Source organism: Paroedura picta, chromosome 16 (genome assembly GCF_049243985.1).
Source record: "Paroedura picta isolate Pp20150507F chromosome 16, Ppicta_v3.0, whole genome shotgun sequence".
Lineage (NCBI taxonomy): Eukaryota > Metazoa > Chordata > Lepidosauria > Squamata > Gekkonidae > Paroedura > Paroedura picta.
Window position 1 is genome coordinate 4,253,886 of NC_135384.1, and position 23,743 is coordinate 4,277,628.

A 23,743-nucleotide genomic window follows, 5' to 3' on the forward strand; every position below is an offset into this window, starting at 1 on the left:
CATTCACGTTGTCTCCTCTTTTGCTTAGCTATTTGCTCTACCTCCCTCATGCCTTCTCCCAAAAATCTAGAATTAACACTTAATGACACCTTGCAGAGGATGACTGTATTTTAACTGGAGTGGCATATTCCATTGTCTCAAGATATCACATCAGCAGTGACATGTTCATAGCTCATCTCAAGAAAAACCAAAACCACAGTTGCAAAACTGCATCTGAACTGTTTGCTATCAGTTCCTTTGATGAGGTGGAACCAACACAAGGAGAAAATTAAATTTTTAACTGAATATGGACAATATCTGGTTCTCTAAAAGCCACACAATTGCCAGAAGTTCACAGCACCTGGTAGGCATTTTTATAAATGTCCGTGACCAGGCAGGCCAGCCTCCAGAAGGGACCTGGGAATCCCTGGAATCACAGCTTATTTCCATAGTACAGATATCAGTTAGAAGAAAAAATAATGTTTTGGAAGGTAAACACTAGGGCATTATACCCTGTTGAGGTCCCCGATCTCCCCTTATATATTTAGGAGCTTCCCAACCTGAATCTGGCAACCCTGACCTCCCACATCTTCCACTGGTACCAGGGGACACTTGGCAACCTTATCTGTGATTAGTGCTACTACCATTTGTAGAGGAGATGGTGCATTGTCTAGATACTGTGGCCTCAGACATTAATCAAACATGAATTCTTTAGTCCATGGGAAACTTCAGTCCACACCTGAAAACTTCTTGACTTTGAAGACCCCTGATGGTTTTCTTCCAACAATGTTCTGTGTTTAGCTGTGGATAAATGCATAGAATGCAAAGAATGTGCCAGGGCATACACAGCATTGTAAATGCTATAGCTTTGGCTGGTCATGCTCATCTCAAAAAAAGGCCCAGGGAGAGTCTCCAGCTTCTCTTCCCCAGTGCATTGCTTCTTGTTTCCATCACTCACATCATCACTATTTGGGAATGAACAGTCAAATGCCTGTTGCCAGAACATTTCGATGTAACCATCACTGTCAGAACTGGGACTCAGGATCTGAAGGAAATTCTGAAATCCCTCAACCTCATTCCAGTGAAATGCAATGGATAAGGCACCATGTAAAATGCTTATATCCAGTGCTCTGTGAAATGTCTCTGATGAGAAATCCCAGTGTGAGGTCATTACCCACACCTTTTCAATAGGTTTTGAACCTCGCAGTACATCCAATACGAGAAACCATAGCACTTGCATTGCCGTTCGAGAGTCAGCATTCACAATATATATATTGACAGTGGAACTGGATAACAATGTGACCATGTTCATCCAATGACCTATCATGTCATCCATTTCTAAAAATTCACTTGAGTTTGGCATTTTTTGAATAAAGGCGGTACAGATCCCATTTTGGGAAAACAAGTGCTCCGAAGTCTGTATAAACTTTTCTCCTTTATTGTCAGATGTTGAAATCAGTCCTACCCACTTCCAGTGAAAATGCAGGAGAAGCTGGAGAAGTCCAGTATATTGAAGTACCTCATTGGGGACCATGCGATATAAAGAAGAGACCAAAGTTTTATCACACTCAGATGAATCAAATGAGCAATAAGTGACCTAGGCAAGAAGATACCAAGACTTATGCATGTTTATAATTTATTTAAAACATTTATCGCTGGCTTTGAATTCCACAACTTTAAGTCAGGCAGTGAAGAAATTTAAATTGTTAAAGATTTTCTAACCCCTGGGCTTAATAAGCAACCAAGAGGGAGCTAGCAACCAAGAATCTGAAGGGAAATTTAGTCCTGGTAAGGCAGCCATGAAGGAACTAAAAAAGATCAAGTATAAGAACTTGTCACTGTAGATAATTATCTAGATAATGCATACAATGTATTCAGCATCCCTATGTATGGAGGAGAAAATCAAATCTCTAAGTTTTCCCTCCACACTGATAATCCATTCAAGCACATTGTTTTAGGGGCAAAGCACCCCAAGCCTAACCTTAGGACTCAAACATTTCTAGTTAATTGGACACACTTTATTGTTCCTGGATCCAAACATAGACCTAGTTTGTATGCTGGTCATCCCTGCTGCTTTTCTGTCTTTCAGACTTCTTCATATCAGAATCTTTTCTGACCAAAAACTTCATCTTCTATTGCACCATCTCAGCCCTTACTTTCCTCTTGTGTGTTTGTTTTAGTTTAAATTGTGTGAAAGTATCTTAGGGCTTTTTTAAAAAAAATTCTAGCTGGGATAATCCTCCCATATACACTGGTGGACTGTCACTTGTGACCCCTCTCAGTTAGCATATCTCCTAGAATTGTTAATTTCCCCATCAAATATTCCAGAGACAAGCCTTTTCCCTGTAACAATTGGGTGGCAATCAAACACAAACAATTTGGATTGATTTTAGGATAAACAATTCACCCAGAGCCTCAGAATTCTTTTTGGAAAGTGAACAAACTTCCTGTGTTGTATTGTCCTTTTCACACTTTCATTCTCACTCCAAATCCAACCCAGTTCCTAGAAATAAAAAAGTGCTCGTTATAATGTAGACTTGTGAAACAGGTTTTTTATCCCCTGTAAGCACAGCTTACCTGTGGAATCTTGTAGATACCTAAAATGGTGGCCATATGGAGAGAAGTTTCAGAGTCCAGGCCCCCAATCACAGCGGCCAGATTATTCCAAGTGTCGCATTTGTAGTTGAGGACTGTCTTTTTCTCAGTAAAAAGAAGGTTCAGCGTATTTTGATAAGTAATCCTTGCATTGAAATAGCTTTCATAAATGTGCAACCCTAAAGTGTGATTGGGTAAGATCGTGGGGTTTCTATTGATTTCCTTCACAGCAAACACCAAGGACAGGACATGCTGGTAACTCTTCAGAATGAAACTAAACCAAGAGATACAAGATGCATCAACAACTACAGAAAATACCATCCCTCTCTTTCCCATCAGCACACTAATATCTAATGCAGAGAAAAATGTGTTAGTCCTTTCTACGTGGGAACAAGCTTGTGTAGTTTACATATTGCTGCTGTAACTGCTAATATATCACAGTAGCAAAAGAGCTTCCACATAATTAGTTAAGTACATTTTTTAAATCATCTTTTCAATATTGTTGTTGGGAAGGCAGCATGATGTGGCCTGAGTGTCAAATTTTGGAAGTTAAGCAGGGTTGATACATGGAAGGGAGACTACCAAGGAAGAATTTGCAGAGGAAACCAATGGCAAACCACCCCTGCTTCTCACTTGCCTTGAAGACCCCTCGCTAGGATCACCGAAAGTCTGCTGCAAGGTGATGTCACTTCACACACACACACACTCAACATCGTTATATCAACAGACCATAATGCCATGAATTGCTTACATATGTTCATCAGTAATCATTTCTTGGGGGTTCTCGCTGAATTCAAATGATGTGTAGGAAGGGATGAAGAGCTGAGAAATAATTCCTCCAATGATCAGGTCCCCTGGCTGATAACGCTGATATTTGATGTGGAGGAGATCATTCACAGGAAACATAGCAGCAGATGGCTTGCCTTCAGATTCAGAGGTCGCAAGCAACCAGAGAAAATGAAGTCTCAAGACAATCTTTAGCATTTTCAAGGACAATTGTCCTTCTCTTGGCACATGGACTATTTTTCTACCTAACTCAAGTGTCATCTTACACCACAACCGCGCTGGATCTGGCCTTGACAGTAACAATAATCAAAGGTTGGACTGGCAAGTTCCTTTTGTCCACAGTCCCAATATCCCCACCTTCCAATGGTTCTTGGATATTTTATATAAATGTTCAGATTTGGATATTTGGTACACTTAGAGAATGGATCATACTGGGTTGAGATAATTATCAGTTTCACAGCCATATCTCCAGAGAAATGAAATTAGTACTGCAAATGCACTAAATAAAATGTATTTTCTCCACCTCAGTAGGACTTGCCTTCTAAGTGGTTATTGCTTGGATAGGACCTGAGCTCCACATGATCACAAGAACAACAACATAAAAAAAAGTAATACTAAAAGTGGGACTTATAATGGAAACTCATTCCATTCTCAGAGGATATATTCTTTCCCCTTATGGTATCTGGATTTGTTGTAGGCTCTCTGTTGTTCCAGTCAAATTTGGGATACAGCCCCATCAGTTATTTTATTAGACTATTGCATGGATTCCATAAATAAATTGTATGTACACTAGATAATCTCCACAATAGAGCATGCAATAGAGCATTTGTACAAGTGCTACAATTGGAAGTATTTCCTGCATATATCTGTACCTTTCTCCCCTTTTTTTCTTTTATTGTAGGATTGTAGTTTTAAAAAAAATCTAGTTTTTTTTTTATGTAGTTTTTAAAAAATATATTATTTTTTTTTAAATCCATGCATATTTCAACTAAGTTTTTATGCCAATAAAGGTCCTCTGACAGACTCTGACTGACTTTCAACTATGTTATAACAGATGCCAGATTGCAAACTGTCACAGAATGGCTGAAAGGGGAGCCATATAAATCTCCATGGCTGTACCAGCCTCAACCAGAAACCTGGTGGAAGAGCTCCACTTTAAAGGCCCTGCGGAACGCTGGAAGCTCCTGCAGGGCCCACAGTTCTTCTGGTACGAACTCATGGTTTGAATTTTTCTTAATATCTGACCTCTAGTGTTCACCCAAGTCTTGAAAGTGTAGCATTTGGGGAAGAAGATACAAAAGGGGGAAGATCTCAATGGCCATTGGGAGTCCAACAAATGGATCAAAGGAATCCAAAAATTGAAGAAGAATAACATGTTCCATATCATCTGCTTGGCTTCACAAAAATGTGTCCCCATTGTGAAATGACAACAAGAGAGAGAATGTATGAGCCAAAATAGGGTTTATTAATTCAACTCTAAATACACCATACTGTGCTATCTCTCAAAGCAAGTCTTAACTTGGCAGAAGTCTCATTTGGTCTTCAGGGAAACTGCAAGCAATTCGTAGGTGTATGGAATAAAATATGGAGGGGTTTGAGTCAAAAAGCACAGCTGGCAATCCTCATCATGTAAGAGAAGGAGAAGAAGGATTTTACACCCCCCACTGTTCACCACCTGAAGGGGTCTCGGAGTGGCTTATGATTACTTTTTCTTCCTTTCCTCTCAAAAGACACCTGTAAGATAGGTGGGACTGAGAGCTCTCAGGAAACTGTGACTGACCCAAGATCACCCAGCTGACTTTATGTGGAGGAGTTGGGAATCAAGGCCCTTTCTCCAGATTAGAGTCCACTGCCCTTAACCACTGAATTGCATTAGCTTCCAAAGCTTAATATGTAATCCTTGCATCCTGCAGCAAGCCCTGCTTAAAGAAAGGGTATGCCCCACCAAGTATCCCCCCCCCCCCAAATTACCATTTATGTACATGATATTCTAGCTGAAGATGACACATTTTCTTCATTTCACCCTCTTTATTATCTGATCCCTTTTGTTCAGATCAGGTCTCATCAGAGTGATATAGCATTTGGGGAAAAAAATACAACTCAGGACTCCTGAGCTGGATGCCAAGATGGAGAAGATCTCCACAGCTACCATATACTTTCCCTTTGTGCTCAAGTAGGTGGGGACAAAGGACACCCAAACCATGCAAAACAGCAGCATGCTGAAGGTAATAGACTTGGCTTCATGAAAGGTGTCTGGTAACTTCCTGGCAAAGAAAGCTACAACAAAACTGCCAATGGCCAGAAAGCCCATATAGCCCAGGACACAATAAAACATGATGACAGAACCTTCATTACATTGTACTATGATTTCTTCATTTACGGAGTGCATGTCAAGTTCAGGGAATGGGGGAAATGTGGCCATCCACACAGTGCAAAGAGTAGCCTGAATAAGGGAACAGAGGAAAACAATGGAGATGGCCTGTTTTTCCCCCACCCATTGTCTCATGCTGGATCCCGGCTTGGTAGCCACAAAGGCTAGAACCACGATGATAGTTTTGGCCAACATGCAAGAAACAGCCACTGAGAAGACAATACCAAATATAGTTTGCCGAAGGAGACATGTCACCTTCTTGGGGCGTCCAATGAACAGTAGAGCACAAAGGAAGCAGAAGAGGAGGGAGATGAGGAGGCCATAGGAGAGATTCCGGTTATTGGCTTTGATAATAGGTGTGTTATGGTATTTCATGAATATTCCCAGCACCAAAATTGTGATAGAAGAAAAAGAAAGAGAAAGAATGGTCAAGCTGGCCCCCAAGGGTTCTTCATAAGACAGAAAGTTTATGATTTTTGGAATGCACAAGTTCTGCTTATCATTTGGGTACTCATCTTCTGGACATTGAAAGCAATCACCCAGATCTGGAAAATAAAATGCATTATTTTTCTCATAAAAGTAGACTTGTATAAACACAATTTAAATTTGTATAAACACAGTTTAGTCAAGCTTTCAGCATTCCACAGGGCCTGTAAAATGGAGCTTTTCCGCCGGGTCGATGCCTGAAGCTGGCATGGCGAGGAAGATCTGATGGGCCCCCAGTGTTAAGAGCATAAGCACCCGCTATGTGATCTACGCTCCCTCCTCCCACTCCTGTACTAGATTGGGGGGGGGGGAGTAGTGGGTTGTAGACCACCATGGTTTTAAAAAAAGTTTTTAGGAGTCTGTTCTTGTCTATGGATGGATGTCTAGAATTGTTTTAATGGGGCTTTTAATACAGACAATTGTAACCTGCTACGAGCCAGTTATAGGAGGGGTGGGCAATAAATCTAAACAATAAATAAATAAATAAATAAATAAATAAATAAATAAATAAATAAATAAATAAATAAATAATCTCTTGAAATGATATCTGCTAGAGAATGGGCCAAGCTCATCCAGAGTCTTAGGACCCCTGTGATTGACAGTCTTCACAAACAAACAGGTTATCTTTTCTCCCTGGATACCTAAACCTGGGCATAATCACAGTACACCAGTCTTGTCAGGATATAGTGTAATATTTTGGTTCAGTCTATTGATACTGTATATTCATAGCATTATACCCACCTTCAGTGCTTGTTTATCTGCAGTCACCATTAAGTGGGCAGCATATATCACCTAGTGTATGATCACAGGACAATTGGTTTAATGAATATTCTGTATAATATATGCCTTACCTCTTTGGTCTGAAATCTTCCCTTCTGGACATGGACAGCAATCATAGCAGCAAAATGGCTTCCCTTCTTTCTTTCTTTTATAATAGCCAGGATTGCATTCCTCATTACACTGAGAAAGGGGCTGTACCTGCCCATAAATTAACAAGCAAGCAGTTAAGTCTGTTCTTTTTCCACATTTGTTAGCGTAAAAATTGGATCTGAGCAAATGGACCCACTAACAATATCCAAAAAGAATTCTCTGAGATGTTGAATTACCTCTATCAGAGAGGAGAAACTCAGGTCCCTCTTAGAAAGCAGCAGAATGGAGCACTGTGGGGAAATTCCCACTATCAGATGGCAAAAAAAAAATATTGCTTCTAGTGAGAACTTGGTCTGTAATGCACATCTGGATCCAGCACTACTACCAAAATCCTTTGATAAACACATTGGGAATATACAGTCATTTCATCAAGGACTTGTTCAGCATCATACTATTTGTTTCTTTTTAATATAATTCAATTTCACATTCATTAAAACAAGCATTCATGAAAACCACCCACAGTTTCTGCATCTTACAGTGCAATCCTCCATACAGTTGGCCTCTCCTATGTGCATTGAATTCAGTGGAAAAGACCCTGGAGCATAGCTTAGGGAGGGAAAGTCAGCTATGAAACCACACCCCTACAACAGAACCCCAGAAGATCTTTCTAATTCTAGAAGGGGAATCAAACACCCAGTTCTCTAGTAATTCTTCCCTAAGCACAAAGACATAGCTACAATGTTTTAAGACAAAATCCATGTAAGATGATTAATCATGTGCTTTATCTTAGCTTTTATACACTCATTGTGTATTGTTGTTATGTGCGAAGTCGTGTCCGACCCATCGCGACTCCATGGACAATGATCCTCCAGGCCTTCCTGTCCTCTACCATTCCCCGGAGTCCATTTAAGTTTGCACCTACTGCTTCAGTGACTCCATCCAGCCACCTCATTCTCTGTCGTCCCCTTCTTCTTTTGCCCTCGATCGCTCCCAGCATTAGGCTATTCTCCAGGGAGTCCTTCCTTCTCATGAGGTGGCCAAAGTATTTGAGTTTCATCTTCAGGATCTGGCCTTCTAAAGAGCAGTCAGGGCTGATCTCCTCTAGGACTGACCGGTTTGTTCGCCTTGCAGTCCAAGGGACTCACAAGAGTCTTCTCCAGCACCAGAGTTCAAAAGCCTCAATTCTTTGACGCTCGGCCTTCCTTATGGTCCAACTTTCACAGCCATACATTGCAACTGGGAAGACCATAGCCTTGACTAAACGCACTTTTGTTGGCAGGGTGATGTCTCTGCTTTTTAGGATGCTGTCTAGATTTGCCATAGCTTTCCTCCCCAGGAGCAAGCGTCTTTTAATTTCTTTCATTGTGTATATTGTACTTAAATAGAGAGGCATTTTAGAATATTAGGAAAATACCTCGTTGAAGCTCTTGGGCCACAGAACGTCATCCTCACAAATGGTGAAGAATTGTTCGGAGGGAGCATCTGGGTTTAGCCTTCCGACTTTGACTCGGAGAAAGGACTGGTTTGGAAATGTCACCCAGTTTACAATATCGAATCCAGATATTAGCTCACCATTTTGGTTGAAGGAAATTTTCTCTCCGGCGTTGTTGTTGAATTGGACACTTCTCAGAAAGTGGGGGAGCTAAATTGTCAAGGAGATGATCAAAATCATTATTTTCAGGCGATTATTTTTCACCTTTCACATGTGACACTAACATTGCAGGCAAGACGAAACTCAAAAGATAAAAAGGAAGATAAGGCCCAAACTGGAGACAGTTTTTAGATGACAGGAAAGCTGTGATGTAATCTTTAAACCACCCACACACACAAACACACAAACTCAATTATAACCTAACATCAGCCTTTCTCAAGTTTTTTACCATTGAGAAACCTCTTAAAAATTCTTCAGGCTGTTCTGACTGAGCAGTGATATCAGGGCTCTCTCAGCCTCCCCTCCCTCACAGGGTGTCTGTTGTGGGGAGAGGAAAGGGAAGGCAACTGGAAGCTGCTTTGAGACTCCTTTGGGTAGAAAAAAGCAGCATATAAGAACCAACTCTTCTTCGTCTTCATGAAACCTTGTTTGATACATGACACCCAGAAACACCCAGGTGCTTCAAGATTAAGATCCCCTGGCACTAATTGTTCTAAAAGGTTCTGCCTACTAATCCAAGTGTAAGATTGTGGATCCACTAATCAAGGGGTGGGGGTGTGGTGGCTTACACAGGCATCTAGGTTCAGGGCACAAATGAGACAAAATAAGTCATGGCTCCATCCCTTTATTACTTGGGTGGAATCCCACAGATCTTCACTATCCATCATTTGTGTGCACAAAAAAAATTGTCAGTATGTCTAGTTCTCTGTGGCCATAACTATGGAGACTTAAATCTAGAGACTGGGGACATGGAAATTACACTTTGACACCAAATATCTAGTCTAAACTGAGACAGTCCAGAACCTGTTAATGTACCCGTATCTACAGAGAGCCCTCATTCTTGGGAGCTTACCCGCCACAGAGGCCAGTTCAGAATTGTCCTTTCCCCTCTGTTATTCATTGATGCATGCCTGGATGTAGATGAATGCATGGCGTGCACAGCATGCGCCACAGCATACACTGCAATGTAGATGCTGTAGCTATGGGGAGTCATGCTCATTTCAAAGACAGACCCTGGAAGGCTCTCTAGCTTCTCCTCGCCGGTGCATATTTCCTCAAAATTCTGGTCTAACACAGTGCAGATATCCTTAACCCTAGTGTCAGGAAAGAAACAGTTAAATGCATGTGTCCAGAAATCCCTGAGAAAACCGTTTGCTTTTTCAGAGACGGGGTGCGTGAGGAGAAATTTCTGGAATCCTAGCATGCCCGTGGAGTGAACGGCAAGGGATAGAGCACCATGCAGGAAACCTATGCCCCAGTCTCTTTGTAAGGCATCTGATGTGAAGTCCATCTGGGCAGTCATGATCCAGAATTTACCTCTGGTCTTCATGGGTAGCTCCTCAAATTCTGCATAACGGAGCATCCTTCTCAACCACATTGTGGTCTGAATTTCACCATGTAAAACTATCACAGTAGCGTTGCTGCTCAAGACAGTATGGTATAACTGGATTTCCTCATTCACATATTCTGCAAAATCATCAGAAACCTTCACTTTGTGTACTGTTTCTATGAAGTTAAAGCAGATGCCATTTTGGGAAAACATGGGAAGCACATGGCTTACAAATGTCTTGTCAATATCCACATCCAAATAAATCACTCCAATCCACGTCCACTTGAAATACAGTAATAACTGGAGAATACCATAATACTGGTGAGCCCCATTTGGGAACATCCAATGGAAGAAAATATCTTCTGCGTTGATGTTCTCTTCCGGAGTAGAGCCATAAATGAGCTAATCGCAGAGAAAGAAGAAGTGAGAGGAACACACATTTCCCCAAATGTGTGTATGTGCAGCAATGCATATTTTATGGGGCAAAATGTTTCCTGGGACTAACTGACATCTTACCCCACAAAAGAATAATTTGATGGATTTTCAAGAGGTGAACAACGATCTTGGTAGGTCTGCCTGGAGTGAACTATAAGTGTAAATGGCCCTAGGACAACTGGATGAGAAAATCTGTCAGGTTTATTGAATAATGTTATGTGTTGCCTAATCAGGTTAAGCGAATGAGGGGAAGTAAGGCTGAGTGTCGAGTTGATTAAGCCAACGTGAGGCTGTAGTTTCTTGGGAGACCCATTGTCTTTGATGATGATTGATCTTGGGATGGGTAGGAGGCCATTAATGGCTCACCTGCTCTCTGCCATACTTTTAAACTTCAGGTCCAGACTTGTCCCTGGTTGATATTCGTTTCAGCATCAGTATAGGCCAGGCAGTGTATTGCTTGCGATATTTGAAATCATACTAAAGGAAGAGTGCTTATCATCTCGGTCTATAAGCTGCCCCTCAGGGAGAGGAGGGAGTCTGACTGCTAACAAGTATAGAGGTAATACATCTTACCTGTGAAATCTTGTATGGGCAGAGCATGATTGCCATGTGAAGGTAGATATTGGAGTTGGGTCCTCCAATAACCGCCACTGGATTGTTCTGAAAATCGCACCTATAGTTAGGGGTGAATCTGTCCTGTGAGGAGAGGAATTCCATTGAGGCCTGAATGGTTTGTACAGGATTGAAATAGTTGTTATAGATACTGAAGCCCATGGTGAAGTTGGGCATGATCTGGGGATTATTGTTGATTTCCTTTACTGCAAATGTCAAGGCCAGGATGTGCTGGTAGAGGTGAGTTATTATCCTGCAATGAGAATTATATTCTGAGTCACAGGGTACAGCTGTGACTCATGAAAGCTCATACTCTGCCACCCATTTTCTTAGTCTTTAAGATGCTACTGGACTCTTGGGGCATTTCCTCACATTTGCTGCTGAGACGCTGGATGTTGGCGACATCATGCAAAATGCCAAAAATATGGTGTCTGCAAAAGGTCTTTCATTTTATTTTACAGGTGCAGAATGGCCCTTGCTCTTTTTCCAAGGCATGGATAAGACAAGATTTCTTCCTAAGAACTACTACCAAGAGTGCCCAGAATTTCCTACCCCAATGAAGCTATGTTGTTTTGATTTTCCAACGGGGAAGAAAAAATATGTTAAAATAAGGATATTTTAATCCAAACTTTCTGCTCAAATACCCCACAGCATTAGAAACCAGCCACTAATCTAATCTTAAGCTAATCAGAACGCCTAAAATAACATGAGCATCATTTGAACACATCAGCAGCAGTAACAACTATGACTAACTATCCCTAAATTTTGAACAATGGACATTACAATAACAGAAATTGAAAGAGCCCAGACCTAGATGACATTACAATAACAGGAACTGAAAGAGCTCAGACCTAGATGGCCTATGCTAACATGGTCGCATCAGATCTTGGAAGTTGAGTAAAGTCAGTCCTGATTCATACTTTGATGGGAGACTGCCAGGAAGGTCGATGATCGCAGAGGAACGCAATGGCAAATCCCCTCGGTTTCAAAACCTTACTTGGTCACCATAAGGCCATTGATAGCACTTTCTAACAGCAACTCACATTAGGCATCCAAATTAGAAACTCAGATTAGAAATGCAAAATAGTAATAAATAGGTTTAGTGTGAACTAAATTCTTACGTAAGGTCATCGACGGGTTGATGGGAAGGGTCATTCTGAAAGGTTGTCCTGCCAGAAACAATGAAGATCTGTGAAATAATGCCAGCAATGTTGAAGTCTCCTGATTGATGATGTTTGTGACAAATGGGATGAGGATGACCTAGGGGACACTGAACTGTGGGAACTCTGCATGCCACTTCGGGCAGCAGTACTAAGACCAGCACTAAGGCTATCATGATTTTGCTGGGAAACCTTTCATCCAGACAAAAACATTGCTTCCCTCCATTCATTTCTTCCCATAAGAATCATGGCATGTATAAAGTGGTAAATAGGATTGTACAGTCCTGATGTACCAACCATCAGACAGAAAGCCTCTCTGTCTATACATTTGTCACTCCATGGGGAAGGGGATATTAAAAGCATTCTTTAGCTGTGGTTCGTAATTTTGCTGGTGGTCACTAGAACTCTCCTTGGGCCCAGAAAATTAGATGCAATCATGGGGAATTAGATAATTGCAGAAAGAGCAAATCTTAAAAAAACATTAACTCAGCCAGGTCGCTTAGGACACAGCAAAATTAAATACTTTCATTGCATCTACTGACACTTCTGTTGCCCTCAGGGGATTTCCAGCAGATGTCCACAGGCTGGCAATGGTCTTCAGAAGGTAAAAGTTGCTGGGAAAATGAGCCTTTGAGATAGAAAAACACAGATTCAAAAGGCAAAAAGTTTGCTTTGAATGTAGCACCCATTTCAATACAGGAAAGGTTTAGATATCACAGGCAAGCAAAGAGATTCCACTTTATATTGCCAAGTGCTAAAATAAGCAGTGGACTTTGCTCAACTGCACTGAATTGAAAACAGTAATTGGAATTTAGACACTGAGGGGGGGGGTCTACAAGGGGTCAGCAAAAGACAGATGGGTTTCTTATGACACACAACTCACAAAGCCAGATCTTGGGTCAGCCTCTCAAGGCTCTCTCAGCCCCACGTATCTCACAGGTTGACTGTTGTGAGGAGAAGAATGGAAGGTGAAGCAAAGAACTGGCAACAAATGGAGACATGCACACTAATGAAATACTGCCTTTAATCTCATTTTTCATATTGACCTTGAAGTCCTTACCCCATAATTAGAAAGCATTTAAGTTCAATGATTCCCCAACATATATCATTAAATTAATGTCTATATGGATTAGATTCATATTTTTAGCTGTACATCCATTAAGGAATCCTGACTTGAACCCGAACAGGTTCCCAGAGTTAGTTTACACATTAAAAAATCCTTAAATATATATATATATATATATAAATAATTCTCAAATTTTGGTGTATCTATTTGCAACACACATCTCAAAAATCATGCAACACAGAAAACAAGAACACTAGCTTAACTATCTAACATATTAATTGTATCAGATGGCACAACATTACAGTCATGAAATTGTAGGCCTTAGCACATGTTTTCTCTACATTGCTTTCCATTTGCAAATAAGCAGATCAAAAAGAAGGCATGTTGTTCATTTGAATACAGACCTCAAAATTCTTCACTTTCTTATACTTTTCTGGCTAGTCAAAATCTAGGAAATCACATAATCACTCCTGATTCTCCCCACCTGCCTAGCAGCTCACAGGTTCTCATGGTGAGCCAATTATCTCATTCCTCACTCTTGCCTTGAAGATGGTAACTACCTTAACTATCTGACACATTCAGGTGATGGTGATTAACCAATCAGGACATGTTCTTGCTAGAAACCTCTAAAAAAACCACCTAATCACTCCTGATTCTCCCCACCTGCCTAGCAGCTCACAGGTTCTCATGGTGAGCCAATTTTCTCATTCCTCACTCTTGGGTTAATTTGACCAGATATAGTCATATCACCCAATACATGTTTAACAAATTTATAAAATATATAAAAAATTAACTCCCACTCATTCGGGAAACCCTTCCAGGGCCATCAAGGAATCCCAGGGTTTCACGAAACCCAACCTCACTGTGGTGATCTAGCCTTATCCTCTAGAACTCCTAAAGGAATGAGAAGAGCTTTGAGAGCCCTACATGAGTCTTTTGTCCCTCATAAACTTGATCACAACTTTCCAAGTCAGGAAGTTTCCAAGTGTGTTTATTGAAGCCATATTTATTAATTCAAGTGAAATTAAATTGAACTTTATTCTTATAACCTGACCTTCTCTGTGTGGCCTAGGGTGGGTAACTAGAAGTCTCAAACAATGCAGTGTAATATGTACAGGCTAAAACAATCATGTATATAAATCAAATAAATAATAATAATAATACAAATCAAATAAATAATAATATTATTAAACATTTAGGTTTTAAAAACTTTACAAGCTGCTTATTTACTGTGCTGGAGTTAATTTTGGTAGATGGGTTTCCAGGTAGGCCAACGTCTGTTGATTTTATTTCCTGGCCTCAACCATAGGCCTGGAAAAACAGCTCTGTCTTACACACCCTCTGGGACTAATGTGTGTGAGACCTGTGAACAGGACTAGTTTATTTATTTGTTTGTTTATTCCATTTTTAACCACCCCTCTCAGGTGCTTTGTCTGGCTCAGTCTTGTGAATACATGAAAAACTGAAACTCTGTCCCATAATAACATTTCCTGATTTACCTTTCAATCACAACCCCAGAAAACTGTCCAGGAATGTGTGGGGGGGGCATCAAAGAAGATATGTAGTTAGCATAGTTAGAACTGGAACCCCCTGATATTTTTCAAAGGGTCTCCTCCTATGGGAAACTTCCTGCTCCTTTGAGCAAACTTCCTCCCTGCTTGCCTCCAGAACCAAATGAACAGTTAGTCAGTTAGACTGTTAGGACACTTTTCCCTCCTCTGTCTGTACACGTTGAGTTCTCCTTCTAAATTAAACTATTGTATGCTTTTAAGAGCTCTGCGCCTCTTTGCAGATCCAAACTCTGCCAACAAGTACCTGGATGGTAGTGTGGTGTAGTGGTTAAGAGTGGTGGCATCAGATCTGGAGAACTGGGTTTGATTTCCCACTCCTCCTCCTCATGAAGCTTGCTGGGTGACCTTGGGCCAATCACAGTTCTCTCAGAAGTTTTTAGACCCACTGCTGCCCAAAATAGGCAATCTCCACTGAATTTGGGTGAATTAGCTTAAAGGCAGAGAGATGGGTAATTGGGATCTAGACACTTATGTATATGGGGATTGTCCCTATGAGAACTCTCAGAATTAACCTGCATATTAGGAGTGGACAATGAAATCTTCTGGAAACTTCCATCAAGAGGGATTCCTGACATAGGTCCAAGAGACCATCTGAGGTGAGAGGCTGTAACAAGGGTATAAACTAGAAATCATGCTAACTTTATGCTCATGTTTTGCTAGTATGCTCTGATATGCTGTCTTATCATGATGAACTATAATGTATAGAACATGCTTATGCAACTGCTTGGATTTCACGCTGCAAGAAGACTGTGATCTTATACCAGGTATCCAATTGATTCTATAGAACAGCTAGCTTCTTTATTTTCTCCATTGCTGAGCTGTGGTGGCAGCACTGCATTGTAATATTTGTTTTTTTTATCCTTTAATGAACCAGCTTTGCTCATGTGTATTTTAACCTTGAGGACACACAGTCTGGAGAGTTGCTTAAAGATGGGGAGCAATAACCCAGGAGCACAGAAGGTTAGGTCTCTGGCAGCTGGGAATCGGGTCTGAGGATTTGTGGTGAAGTGCATACCCCGAAAACTAAGGAGTCTGTTGTGGGGAAAGGAAGAGAAGGCGATTGTAAGCCTTGAGACTGCTTTGGATAGCGAAAAGTAGGGTATAAAAACCAACTCTTCCTCTTCAGCTTATGATGACCTTGTAGGGTTTTCAATACAAGAGACATTCAGTGGTGGTTAACCACTGCCTGCCCTTCTGTACTTACCCTAGAACTCTTTGATGGTCTCCCATCCAAGTATGAACCATGGCCAACCCTGCTTAACTTCCAAGATGTGATGAGACAGGGGTCGTTCGGACCATCTAGGTGATGGCACGTCCCATATTAAATCTCAAAGAATTAAGGCTTTTGAACTCTGGTGCTGGAGAAGACTCTTGCGAGTCCCTTGGACTGCAAGGGGAACAAACCGGTCAGTCCTAGAGAAGATCAGCTCTGACTGCTCTTTAGAAGGCCAGATCCTGAAGATGAAACTCAAATACTTTGGCCACCTCATGAGAAGAAAGGACTCCCTGGAGAAGAGCCTAATGCCAGGAGCCATTGAGGGCAAAAGAAGAAAGGGACGACAGAGAATGAGGTGGCTGGATGGAGTCACGGAAGCAGTAGGTGCAAACTTAAATGGACTCTGGGGAATGGTAGAGGACAGGAAGGCCTGGAGGATCATTGTCCATGGGGTCGTGATGTGTCGGACACAACTTTGCACCTAACAAATATTAAATCTACCTAAAACATAACTTGTTTACTAAGTCCTGCATTTTCCCCATATCATTTAACATACATTGCTTGCATATCTTGCCATGCACTCAACAAAGAAAAATGCAGCTCAACCCATTATTAATATTTTTAAATATGATTGGACAGACATTGCTTTCAGAGACTCTCATGCTTCACATGATGCAGGAATTTTTCCTCCGTGCTATGTTTTGGGGGATTTTCCCAACCGGTTTCATCCCTGATTATCCACACATCACACTTCATGAGACTCACATCATGCCTGATTGATTCAAGTAGGTAGCCATGTTGGTCTGAAGGACATAACAGATTTTGAGTCTAATGGCACCCAGAAAACATATAAATAAATAGAACATTGGTCTTCAAGGTTTCTTTGGACTCAAAATTTATCATGCCAGATAATTCAATTAGCTTGATTGTTCCTGTTTTCATCAGGAATGAACAGGAGCATCTAGAGATCAATTTTCATGGTTTGGGAATTGTATTCTTTAGATCATTTCAAATACCTTTGACTTATTAACTGTCCCTTTTTGTTCAGCTCAGGCCTCAGCAAAATGATATAGCATTTGGGGGAAAAGAAGAAGATCAACAAGCCAGCACTGGAAGCCAAAATAGAGAAGATCTCCACAGCCACCACATATTTCCCCTTTGTGCTCAGGTAGCTTGGAACAAAGGATAGCCAAACACTACAGAAGACTAGCATGCTGAAGGTAATAAATTTGGCTTCATTAAAACTGTCAGGCAGCTTTCGGGCTAAGAAAGCAACAGTGAAGCTAATAATAGCTAGGAAGCCCAGAAAACTCAGGAGGCAATAAAACATGGTCACAGATCCTTCGTTGCATTGTAATATAATTTCTCCAGGGGTTGAGTGCATATCAAAATCTGGGAATGGGGGAGCAGCAGCAAGCCATGTAGCACAGATAGTGGCTTGAATAAAAGAACAGGAAAGAACGATAGAGTTGGTCAACCGTTTCCCTATCCACTTCCTTGACTTGGAGTCTGGCTTGGTCGCCATGAAGGCTACAACCACCATGATGGTTTTGGCCAAAACACAAGAAACTGCCAAAGAGAACACTGTGCCAAAAGCACTTTGCCGTAGGAGACACATCCATTTTTCTGGCTGGCCAATGAATAGAAAAATGCAAAGGAAGGAGAGCAACAAGGAGATAAGGAGAATATAGGTGAGTTCTCGGTTGTTGGCTTTAACAATCGGAGTGTCCTGATGCTTAACGAAGATCCCCAGTACTAATGCTGTAAGGAAAGAAAACAGAAGAGCAAACATGGACAAACTAATTCCCAAAGGTTCCACATAAGACAGGAAATTGATAATTTTGGGGATGCAAAAATCCTGGTTATGGCTTGGATATTGATCTTCAGGACACTGAAAACAGTAATCCATGTCTGAAAAAGAAAATGATGAGAGTTTCTGTACCAAGTTCTCCCGGTCTATGACATATTTCAGGAATTACATTTTGATATTACAATGCCAGGTGCTACACTGGACATCAGGAATATCTGCCCTCCGTCCAAAAAAATTCATAGGGAAATTCAAAGGTTAGTGAATCTCTGCTTTTCTCTTTTAGGGCAGTTAATTGTGTGTGTATTTCATAGAATCATAGAGTTGGAAGGGGCCATACAGGCCATACAGCCCTAAGCATCCTAAATTTGTGTGTACCAGACATCATGTCACAGTTACCGCTTGTTTTTTTCTTGTGTTCTTAAGAAGGTTAATCCTGAACTCCTATTCTTTCTGGAATATATATGAGTAAAAAAGAAATAGTCAAGAAGGATCAGTAACCTAATTACTTCTGGTGTCTTTTCTCCACAGTGTCATTAGATGGGAATCACTACCATGCTTTGATTTGGAAATGCTGAATTTCACATTAAAAGCAATCAGCCCTTCAAAGACATACATTGATGAGCTCGTTATTCTACATCACTTACCCTTTTGCTCTGAAATCTTCCCTTCTGGACATCTAGTGCAGTTGTAGCAGCAAAATGGCTTTCCTTCTTTCTTTGTCCTGCTATAACCTGGACGGCAATTGTCATTACATGCAGAACGGGGCTGTGACTGTCCATGAGGAACAGAAAGTAATAGTTGTATATATAAAACATGTATTGGTCCTCAACAGCAAAAGGTAGATGCAGGGACCCAATCTGCATTAGATAAAAATTTATTCATTTAATCTAACTGTAATTGTTAAACTCATTGCCACCCTTTTAGTGTAGACTATTTTGGGGTAGAATTTAGAGACAAGGGGATATTTTCCACTTAGGGCATTGCCACCTGTACAATAGTTTACTTTGTGTAAAAAACCCCACATATTAGCGCATAAAAAAATCTAAAATAATCTATGCATTATTGCCATTGATATTTTTTACCCAATTTTTAAGTGCTCAGGAGAGACACATACCTTTGTAACAATCACAACCAACGACAACAACCAATTTTGTGGGATAACTTTGCCTATAAATACATGGGGAATTTGATTTTGGATTGAAATATATCCAAATGCAAGATGCATGTTTCTTCAGAGGATGAGTTGAAATTTAGCCACATATTGATGAAGTATCAGCACTAGAGGAATTTGCTAGCATACATTTGTGGAAGCTATTGCTGTTTTAAAGGGCATCAATACACCAATAGAACACATTTAGGGAGGGGTTGTGACCCAGTGGCAAAGCATCTGTTTGGCATGCAGAAGGTCCAGGTTTCGACCCCTCCAATCTCCAACTGCGAAAGTATTAGGTAGTAGGCAATGTGAGCGAACTCTGCTAGAGCCCTTGAAAAGCAGCTGCCAATCTGATTAGACAATATGATCCAGTATATTGTAGCTTCACATATAGAGATATTTTAGTGCCCAGTAATTAACCACATTGTTAGAGAAACTGGTTTATATGTAGACCTACCTACCTGGTCAAAACTAGTGGGCCATATAATGGCACTTTCATGGATGGCCAACCCATTTCCCATCGAATTCTTTGGTTCAAACTGGCCAACTTTGACTTTAAGAAAGGACCTGTTTGGGAATGTGACCCAGTTGATAATATCAAAGCCAGTTTTTGATGCCTCGTTTTGATTGAAGGAAACCCTTTCCCCTACACTGTTGTTAAACGAAACACTTCTCAGAAAGTGGTGGAGCTAGATGTAAAACAAAAAAGAGGAAATCTTATTTAGGGGCAAGAATACACAAACCCTCTTACAAAGAATATATACATTTTCAGAAACCCGTAAGTTTTGGCCCTGTTGCATCAAAACCAAATTATTGAATGTGGACCCAGCATACACAATCCCAGCCCTGTTAGCAGAGAACTTTATATACTGTCTAGGTCCTGTTTTTGCACAGGAGGGTGGCCTCTTCCGCTTCTGGTTACTTGCAACATTACCTGCCAAGGCTGCAGAATCAGGTTTGGTCTCGCTCTGTCAGTAGTCGCTTTGGATCGGAGTTGGGATGAATGCATGGCATGCACAGCATATGCCACTGCATAGACAGCATTATAGATGCTGTAGCTGTGGCCAGTCATACTTGTTTCAAAGATTGATCCCGGAAGACTCTCCAACTTCTCATCCCCAGTGCAGATTTCCTCTTCTGCTTTATCTTCTGTGGTTTCAGGCAAAGTACACTGAAATGCCAGCTTCCAGAAGTCCTTGATAAAGCCATCTCCTCTTTCTGAGGCAGGGCTTCTCATCTGAAGAAACCTCCTGAATCCTGCCAGCTCCTTGGAGTGAACTGTGAAAGACAAGGCACCATGGATGAACTCCAAGTCCCAATCTCTTTGGAAAGGGTATGATGTGAAGTCCACCTGGGCCGTCATAATCCAGACTTTGGCCCGCATGGGTCTGTCTTCAAATTCTGCCTCATACAACAACGTTCTCAGAAGGGCTATTGTGTGGATTTCGCCATGCAAGATCATCACGTTGGCTGTGCTTTCATTGATAACCTGTAACGTGTCCCCTCCCTTCTTCACCAACTGAGCTATGTTACTGGAAAAGGTCATCTTGGGGAAGATGTGTACGAAATCAAAGCAGATGCCGCTGCGGGTGAACACGGAAAGTTCATTGTCCACAAACTTCTCGGCATTATCGTTGTCATCAGAGAGCACTCCAATCCACGTCCAGCTGAAATGCAACAATAACCGGGCGATACCCATATATTGTAGGGTCCCGTTTGGGAATATTGAATGGAAAAAAACAGCTTGGGTTTTGTTATTCAGCACAGGAGCAGAGGCATACATGACCTAAGGAAAATAAAGAGAAAGAGGGAAAGGAAAAGACATTTTCCCAGATATCCAACTGTGCTTAAAGTGGCTTGGAGAAGTAGCCACCTGGCAGAAGGGGCTGTGGCTCTGTGGCAGATAACCTGTTTTGTATATAGAAGGTCCCAGGTTCTATCCCTACCATATCCTGTTAAAAAGGACTGGCTGCAGGTGTTGTAAGAAGCAGCAGCATTGGCTTTTATACCCTGGCTTTTACCACCTGAAGGAATCTCAAAGAGGCTAACAATCGCCTTCCCTTCCTCTCCCAACAACTGACACCCTGTGAAACAGGCGAGGCTGAGAATGCTCTGATAAGACTGCTCTATCAGAACAGCACTACGGGGACTGTGACTAGCCCAAGGTCATCCAGCTGGCTGCATGTGAAATCAAACCCAGTTCACCAGATTAGAAGCCACTGCTCTTAACCATGACACCAACCTCTTATAAATAAATAAATGCTTCATGAGTCCAAAAGACTCACCACAACACCCTGGAAATTAGGGGGTGGGGGACACAAACCCACAGAAAAAGCAGGGCAAGTTTTGGTAGTTTATTAAACTCCCCTAATCTTATTTGGGGAATTATTTGGGGGCACTAATCTTACTTGGGGGATCTTGTAGTTGCACAAGATGCTGGCCATGTGGACGCAGACATTGGAGCTGGGTCCACCAATCACTGCTACGAGATTGTTCGACCTCTCGCACTTGTAGTTCGGGATGTATTTGCCCTGCCTGGAGAGAAGTTCCAAGGAAGCACGATAGGTCCAGCTTGCGCTGAAGTGGCTGTTATAGACACGGAAGCCCAGAGTGCTGTTGGGTAAGAGCTGAGGGCTTTCGTTGACTTCCTTCACAGCAAATGCCAAGGCAAGAATGTGCTGGTAGGTGTGAATCAGGAACCTGCAGAGACAATTGTTGGAAACACAGTAGTTTATTTGTCTCAGGATATGGGTTAATCCATAGACCCAACACAATGGGCGTTTCATGAATATATTTTGTTAGAAAGCATAGAATAGGATCATAGAAAAATAGTGTGGCCCTCCAGAGTCATCTAGTCCAACCCCCTGCAGAATGCAGGAAATTCACGACTACCTGCCCACCCACAGTGACCCCATTAACATAAACCCTGGTGACAAAAGCATGAAAAAAGGCCCACACGTTTCTCAAATTGTTCCTTTTGATGTACATATTTTTATGCATCTTGTGTGATTATCTGCTCAGTCAGAACATAAGAAGAGTTGGTTCATAGATGCCACTTTTCTCTACCCGAAGGAGGCTCAAAGCGGCTTACATTCACCTTCCCTTTCCTCTCCCCACAACAGACACTCTGTGAGGGAGGGGAGGCTGAGAGAGCCCTGATATTACTGAAGAAGAGTTGGTTCATAGATGCCACTTTTCTCTACCAGTAGGAGTCTCAAAGTGGCTTAGAATCGCCTTCCCTGTCCTCTCCCCAAAACAGACACCCTGTGAGGGAGGGGAGGCTGAGAGAGCCTGATATATCTGCTTGGTCAGAACACCCCTAGGGGGACTATGACTACCCCAAGGTCACCCATCTGGGTCCATGTTGAGGAGCAAGGAATCAAACCCAGCTCACCAGATTAGGATCCTCCACTCTTAAAAATTTCAATGTTTAAATTTGCTATCTTGGATATAGTTTTACAAAGAACAGCCAACGCAGGCAGGGCATCTATTGCTGCCCCCATCTTAGCTTATAATGAAGTGCTTAAGTGGCAAACAAGCAATATCTAACAAAGCTCACAGGCATGCACTGACACTGAGAAGGTAAATTAGACTCCATGAGACATGCACTAGCTAGCTTCTCTGTCACATGCGGGAGAGAATCAATTGCCCTCTCCCACTGCTTTCCAAACAGTTGTTCATCGCTGTACATAGGAGCCCATGTGATGTAGTGGTTAAGAGTGACAGCCTCTAATCTGGAGAACCGGGTTTGATTCCCCACTTTGGATCCTCACCTACCTTGCAAGGTGTCTTTTCTGGGGACAGGAAGGGAAAGGTGTCTGCAAGCCGCTTTGGGACTCTTTGGGGTAGGGAAAAGTAGGGCGTAAGAACCCCAACCCTCCTCCTATTCGAAGAACTCAACCCAACTTTGATGCTCTTTGCAGAGCTGACATGCAACACCAAGACCGTTTATGCACTGGAGGTTTCATGCCGGGCTGCAGGCTGGAGTTTTAGTTGTGGCAGATTGCTCCACTTCTTCCTGCACCCACATGGGGGAGCATTTGGCCTGGTGCACCTCATCCACCCCCGATTTCTGCTCCTGCACAGAAGCTGAGGCAGTGAAGTTCCCAGTGTGTAAATGGTCCAAACAAAGACCATTCCAGTGTTTTGTGGCTAAAGAAAAAAGAAAGAGCAATGGAAACACGAACCGCTTACATCTGATCATCAAAGAATTCAGAAGAGGGAGGTTTTTCGAAGGTGATGTTCTTCGAAAATATGTAGATCTGAGAAATGATGCCCGCAATTATGAAATCTCCTGGTTGGTAGTATTTGTGAAGGATAGGGACCGGCTCGCTGAGGGTGCATTTAGAAAGTGAGACCTTGCACACGACCTGAGACAGCAGCACTACCACCAGGGCCACAAATACAACCATCTTAGGGGGAAATCATCCCATCTAGATGCTAGACCCTCTGTTCCCACCATGCAGTTCAAGTGGTCAGTGGTTGCCCATCTCACTTGAAATGATACTCACTCCCTGATTTAGACCCGGGACACATTTCAATGTGTCAGCAACAGGTGTCTTGTCTGCCTCAAGCCCCTAGCCCTGAAGAGAAGGGGAGATATGGGTGGCAATATCTTTCAGTCATGGCTTGCAGTTGCTGTAGCAGCTGGT

At 41.9% G+C, this 23,743-nt stretch overlaps 2 protein-coding genes across 2 annotated transcripts; both read right to left on the reverse strand.

Moving 5' to 3' along the window:
* Positions 1-5,374: 5,374 nt before the first annotated feature.
* Positions 5,375-16,898, reverse strand: LOC143826595 (vomeronasal type-2 receptor 26-like). Its single transcript, XM_077315432.1, has 6 exons — positions 16,894-16,898; positions 11,077-11,368; positions 9,592-10,470; positions 8,502-8,729; positions 7,069-7,195; positions 5,375-6,276 (listed from the first exon to the last, which is right to left on the reverse strand). The coding sequence occupies exons 1-6, from the start codon at positions 16,896-16,898 to the stop codon at positions 5,375-5,377; spliced, it is 2,433 nt and encodes an 810-aa protein (XP_077171547.1).
* A 233-nt stretch (positions 16,899-17,131) lies between these two features.
* On the reverse strand, positions 17,132-23,503 carry LOC143826596 (vomeronasal type-2 receptor 26-like). The gene is made up of 6 exons (XM_077315433.1): positions 23,286-23,503; positions 21,500-21,677; positions 20,026-20,877; positions 19,553-19,780; positions 18,583-18,709; positions 17,132-18,039 (listed from the first exon to the last, which is right to left on the reverse strand). Exons 1-6 carry the CDS (start codon positions 23,501-23,503, stop codon positions 17,132-17,134), a joined length of 2,511 nt encoding a protein of 836 aa, XP_077171548.1.
* Positions 23,504-23,743: the final 240 nt, after the last annotated feature.